Genomic DNA, 6,000 nt, shown 5'->3' on the forward strand with positions numbered 1-6,000 from the left:
ATCTTCATATTCCAAAAGAGAAAATGCTGGAAAATCGCAGCAGGTCTGGCAGCATCTGTAGGGAGAGACGAGCTAACATTTCAAGTCCAATGACTCTTTGTCAAAGCATTCATATTATTTGGTTGCCAAGTTTGCATCTGCCCTTCCATCTTGTCTTGGGCTCTGCTTCAAAGCGTCACCCAAACACATATTCTTCATGTGTGAGCTGAGTCGGTCAAGGTCAGCAGGCTATTTGATCATGTAGTGCATCACAGCTAAACACAATCCTGTCCCCCACCCCAACATAGAACGTACAGTGCCGAAAGAGGCCATTCGGCCCATCGAGTCTGCATCGACCCACTTAAGCCCTCACTTCCACCCCACCCCCCCCCACAACCCAATCTAGGGCAGCACGGTAGCATGGTGGTTAGTATAAATGCTTCACAGCTCCAGGGTCCCAGGTTCGATTCCCGGCTGGGTCACTGTCTGTGCGGAGTCTGCACGTCCTCCCCGTGTGTGCGTGGGTTTCCTCTGGGTGCTCCGGTTTCCTCCCACAGTCCAAAGATGTGCAGGTTAGGTGGATTGGCCATGCTAAATTGCCCGTAGTGTCCTAAAAAAAAAGTAAGGTTAAGGGGGGGGTTGTTGGGTTACGGGTATAGGGTGGATACGTGGGTTTGAGTAGGGTGATCATTGCTCGGCACAACATCGAGGGCCGAAGGGCCTGTTCTGTGCTGTACTGTTCTATGTTCTAACCTTTTTGGTCACTAAGGGCAATTTATCATGGCCAATCCACCTAACCTGCACATCTTTGGACTGTGGGAGGAAACCGGAGCACCCGGAGGAAACCCACGCACACACGGGGAGGATGTGCAGACTCCGCACAGACAGTGACCCAGCGGGGAATCGAACCTGGTCATGTCATGTGATAATTACAAAGGGGGATCCAACTTGTTTGTGATATCACTGCCCATGAGGAGAAATGCTGGACACAATGGGCAGGGATAAAAACATTGGCGACAAAGCTAAAAGAACTGAAGGTCCGTACAAATTGTTTTCACTCTTGTTTCTGAAGTACCATTGAAATGTCATGTCGTCATGGTAACATGGTATTTTCATTTCAAAGCACAGGAGATGCGCCTTCAGTCACAGACTGCAGTTGCCCTGGCAACTGTTGTCCACCTTTATGTTACTGAAATTTGGAGAAATATCGACCTCATTTACAAGGGCGGGAAAGCACTGCTTTATGAATAGCAACCCCAAATTAGTAAACATGAGTATCAAATGAAGACTTGAAGCATCGTGGTATCAGGAGGTTTGCCTAGGTTTAATATTCAGCCAACTAAGGCCCTTCCATTACTTGGATGTGATTATTAGATAGGGACTGCACATTGCCAGCTAGTGTCCTTCACTGTCTGAGAGTTGGACACTGCATTCAAGACCTTTGAGCAGTTTTAGAATTCTGTTCTAAATCAAGTCAGTCATCGCTCCTTCATGTTTCTCATTGTCACTATACTAAAAGCCATTGAATCCATGAATCCTCATTAGGTGAGCAAGGGTGAGCCACAGCTCATTACTAGATTAAATTATCCACCTGAGGTACATTAGTTTGAACATATAAACATACGTAACTCTTTATGGTATTAACTTGAATTACCAGGGTGGCACAGTGGTTAGCACTGCTGCCTCACAGCGCCAGGGACCTGGGTTCGATTCCGGCTCGGGTGACTGTTTGTGTGGAGTTTGCACGTTCTCCCCGTGCCTGTGTGGGTTTCCTCCGGGTGCTCCACAGTCCAAAGATACGCAGGTTGGGTGGATTGGCTATGCTACATTACCCCTTAGTGTCCAAAAGGTTAGGTGAGGTATCGGGGGTGTGGGCCTAGATTGGGTGCTCTTTCGGGGGGCCGGTACAGACTCGATGGACAGAATGGCCTCCATCTGCACTGGAGGGATTCTATACCATCTTCTGCCAAGTCCAAAAACGAACTAACAGCAGGATGGGAGGGGGCAGACTGGGATCTTAGCTTAACGTCTGAGGTTTGATTTGTACTGAGGTGGAGTAGCATTGGTGGTTCAGTGGGAGAATTCTTGCCTGCAACGTGGTAGGCCCGGATTCGATTCCTGGCCAATGCAAGGCTGGCTGGTGTTTCATTGTTTTGTACTGAGGAAAAGTAATTGAAAACACTCCCAGTATCAACAAGAACTCACTCCGCTCACCTCATGACACACAAAAGTAAGTGGAAACACAAGGTTTGTAGACTAAAGGATAAACAGAAAATGCAGAAAGTGCCCGCGGTCAGGCAGTATCTGTGGAGCGAAACAGAGTTTGTTTCAAAGCCATCTTTGGTTTCTTTACTTGTCCCACTCTCTTTTGCCTTGCACCATGATCCCAATTGGCGGTCTAGTGAAGGGTCATTGACCTGAAATGTACACTGTTCCTTTACCCACAGACACTGTCCGACCTGTTGAGTATTTCCAACATTTTCTTTTTATATTTCAAGTTTCCAGCATTCATCGGTTTCACCGTTGTTCTATTTTAAAGAGCTTTGGAAATGTAATTTTTAAAAATAACCATCATATAAATTCACGTGGTGGTTAAAAAATCTGATTTTTGGTCATTTTACATTCCTTGTTAGCCGATTAAAAACTGAACTGTCCAGTGCCGTACTAGATGATGGCACCCTGATGCCTTATGGTATTAACTAGAATTACCAGAGTGGCACTATGGTTAGCACTGCTGCCTCACAGCGCCAGGGACCTGGGTTCGATCCTGGCTCGAGTGACTGTCTGTGCGGAGTCTGCACGTTCCCCCGTGTCTGCGTGGGTTTCCTCCGGGTGCTCCGGTTTCCTCCCACAGTCCAAAGATGCCTTATGATTTACTTACAACATCATAAGAAATATATTATTCAATATGTGACACTTCATGTATATTACACATCTCGGCTACTGTTGCTGATTTGTATGGTGGTCTGTCTAGGACATACTGCACGTTAATTTCCATGGCCACTGCCACTATTCAGCATTTGCCTCGGGCAGCACGGTGGTGCAGTGGTTAGCATTGCTACCTACAGCGCTGAGGACCCGGGTTCGATCTCGGCCCTGGGTCACTGTCCGTGTGGAATTTACACATTTTCCTCCTGTCTGCGTGGGTCTCACCCCCACAACCCAAAGATAGAACATAGAACATACAGTGCAGAAGGAGGCCATTCGGCAAATCGAGTCTGCCCCAACCCACTTAAGCCCTCACTTCCACCCTATCCCCTTAACCCAATAACCCCATCTAACCTTTTTTAGACACTAAGGGACAATCCACCTAACCAGCACGTCTTTGGACTGTGGGAGGAAACCGGAGCACCCGGAGGAAACCCACGCAGACACGGGGAGAACGTGCAGACTCCGCACAGACAGTGACCCAAGCCGGGAATCGAACCTGGGACCCTGGAGCTGTAAAGCAACTGTGCTAACCACTATGCTACCATGCTGCCTCCACCTACACAACCCAAAAATGTGCAGGTCGGGTGAATTGGCGACGCTAAATTGCCCCCTTATTGGAAAAAAATAATTGGCTACTCTAAATTTAAAAAACTATTAGGTTTGCCTTGGATAGCAATATTTGAGATCTTTTTCCAACTATATTTATACATCTTTTCAAATAATATGGGACCAATCTCCCTATTTGGGACATTTTAGAAAAGATTTTCAAAAGTGAACTTGGAATGGAAAGCGGGGATACACATTGATTGTGGCTTCTTTCAATCCTACTTTTGTTTTTGTGGTTCTAAAGCCAAGAAGGAAACCACGAGAACGAACGCTCAGTGTGGAGCTCCCTACATTCTCCTTGTGTCTGCGTGGTTCTCACCCCCAAAATGCAAAAAGATGTGCAGTGTAGCCCTCACCCACTTCCCCCATTCCTTCTCATGACCCCCGTGCCTCCTCCATAACCTATCATACACTCATGCCACCTCCATGCCTTCCCATACCCCTGTGCTACATCCAGGAATCTTCACATCTTCCATGACATTTCCATACCCCTCATACCCTCCATTCCACTTCAATGGACACTTACTCAATTTCGCCTTGGGCAGACCTCAAGAGCCACATGGAGATGAAAGAAAAACTTCTAACAATCTCTTACTTATAGACATTTGGTACTGAAAAACCTGCATTCATGAAACCCTTCAAAAATTTTTAATTCCCTCAAATATTTACACAGAGGGCAGTGGGTGCCTGGAACTCGCTGCCGCAGGTGGTGGAAGCAGGGACGCTAGTGACATTTAAGGGGCATCTTGACAAATACATGAATAGGATGGGAATAGAGGGATACGGACCCCGGAAGTGAAGAAGATTTTAGTTTAGATGGGCAGCATCGTCGGCACAGGCTTGGAGGGCCGAAGGGCCTGTTCCTGTGCTGTACTTTTCTTTGTTCTTTTTTCCTACTTGATCTATTTGATCCACCTCATTCCCTAGAACCAGATGCAGCAATGCCTCCTCCTTTGCTGGACTGCAAACGGCCTGATTTTGACAAATCTCTTGAAAAGTTGTTAACCTTAACAGAGAGATGGAGCTTTACTTGACAATGTGACAACTCTGTCTTTATCCCCCCTTTGCCAACATAACAAAGAAAAGTTTTTTGCAAAAATACATCAGCTAAATCCAGGCACACCACTTTGCCCTGACCCCTGTGTGTCATCTCCATTGTTCTGAAAGCTCCGATTTCTGGAATGATTTTTTTTTCTCTCTCTTTGCTGAAAGTCCAATGCATTTTTATAATTTAAAGCTGCCTTTTTACTGGTGTCCATGCTGCTTCCAGAGCTGTGTTATGTGCTGACTGTTGTCATGGAGCTGTGATTCTCAGCATCAGCATCTGAAATGCAATGCCACCATTGTGAACAATTAATGGCTATCCATCACTCACAGATCTGCTGTGCTGGCTGAGCACTGAATATCAGCATGAACAAGATCAGCAAAATCCCTGTGTATTTAACCACCTCTTGATAAACTCCGTCTTTATCCCCCTTTTGCCAACATAACAAAGAAAAGTTTTTGCAAAAATACATCAGCTAAATCCAGGCACACCACTTTGCCCTGACCCCTGTGTGTCATCTCCATTGTTCTGAAAGCTCCGATTTCTGGAATGATTTTTTTTTTCTCTCTCTTTGCTGAAAGTCCAATGCATTTTTATTTTTTTCCCAACAAGCTTGCTGACTCAGAGGTAAAAAAACAAACAATTGATAAGCTGCGTGTTCAAACAGTTTCTAACAAAAGAAAGGACTCTGAAAGCCTGTTTCCTAAATCGTGCCATGTGCCGCTTGTCAAATCATATTAAAATCAACATTTTGCCCAGTATGCTGACCCCATGTCATTGGAGTACTCTTGGGTCGCACAGAATTAACGTTACAGTCAGTATGTGAACAGTCAAACTCTCAACACTCGGACTATTTCAAAGGCTTACACATTTTGCATCAATTCAAAGCTATTTCAGCTTTGCATCAACATTGATTTGTCACCACAGGAGAAGGGGAGGGGGCAGAAGAGGAGAGGGGGAGGGGGAAGAGTGAAGAGACAGGGAACAATAGAGGAGAACCAGGGGGGGGGGGGGGGGCAGGGAAATGACAGCCGGAAGGTGGGCACGGGAAACGATAACAAACTTGCCACCTACAGGAAGAGAGGGTAAGGAAAATCCAGGCGAAAGACTGGACGAACGGCTGAAGCAGAAGTGAGCGCGAGACGACAACGGCAACGAAGTCCATCCGGGAGAAGCAAGTGACAACATCAACACTAGACCCATTCGCGTATTGCCCTCTGTAATTGTTTCTCCAGCACCCAAATGTATAACAACCTCCCCAGTCTCCACCCCACCCCCACAAATACTTATGTATTAAAAATAATATTACCAATTATACAGAGTTGCTGCTGTTGAGCTGGTGCATAATGCCAGTTATTTTATTTTTTATTTTTTAGGTATGTTTGTGTACATAATGGTAAATATACTTTGTTCAAAAACCCAATAAAAACATTTATAAA

The 6,000-nt window shown here is 45.8% G+C and overlaps 1 protein-coding gene across 1 annotated transcript in view; it reads right to left on the minus strand.

The window, feature by feature from the left end:
• Nucleotides 1-5,763, minus strand: part of LOC119958145 (aquaporin-4) — a 28,343-nt gene extending 22,580 nt beyond the window's left edge. Inside the window, exon 1 of the mRNA XM_038786450.1 lies at nt 5,636-5,763. Within this exon, the coding sequence (XP_038642378.1) occupies nt 5,636-5,749 (114 nt within the window). The 5' untranslated portion in view covers nt 5,750-5,763. The remainder of the gene's footprint in view (nt 1-5,635) is intronic.
• Between the last annotated feature and the right edge of the window lie 237 nt (nt 5,764-6,000).

The sequence above is a fragment of the Scyliorhinus canicula genome, chromosome 28 (assembly GCF_902713615.1).
Source record: "Scyliorhinus canicula chromosome 28, sScyCan1.1, whole genome shotgun sequence".
NCBI classification, from domain to species: domain Eukaryota; kingdom Metazoa; phylum Chordata; class Chondrichthyes; order Carcharhiniformes; family Scyliorhinidae; genus Scyliorhinus; species Scyliorhinus canicula.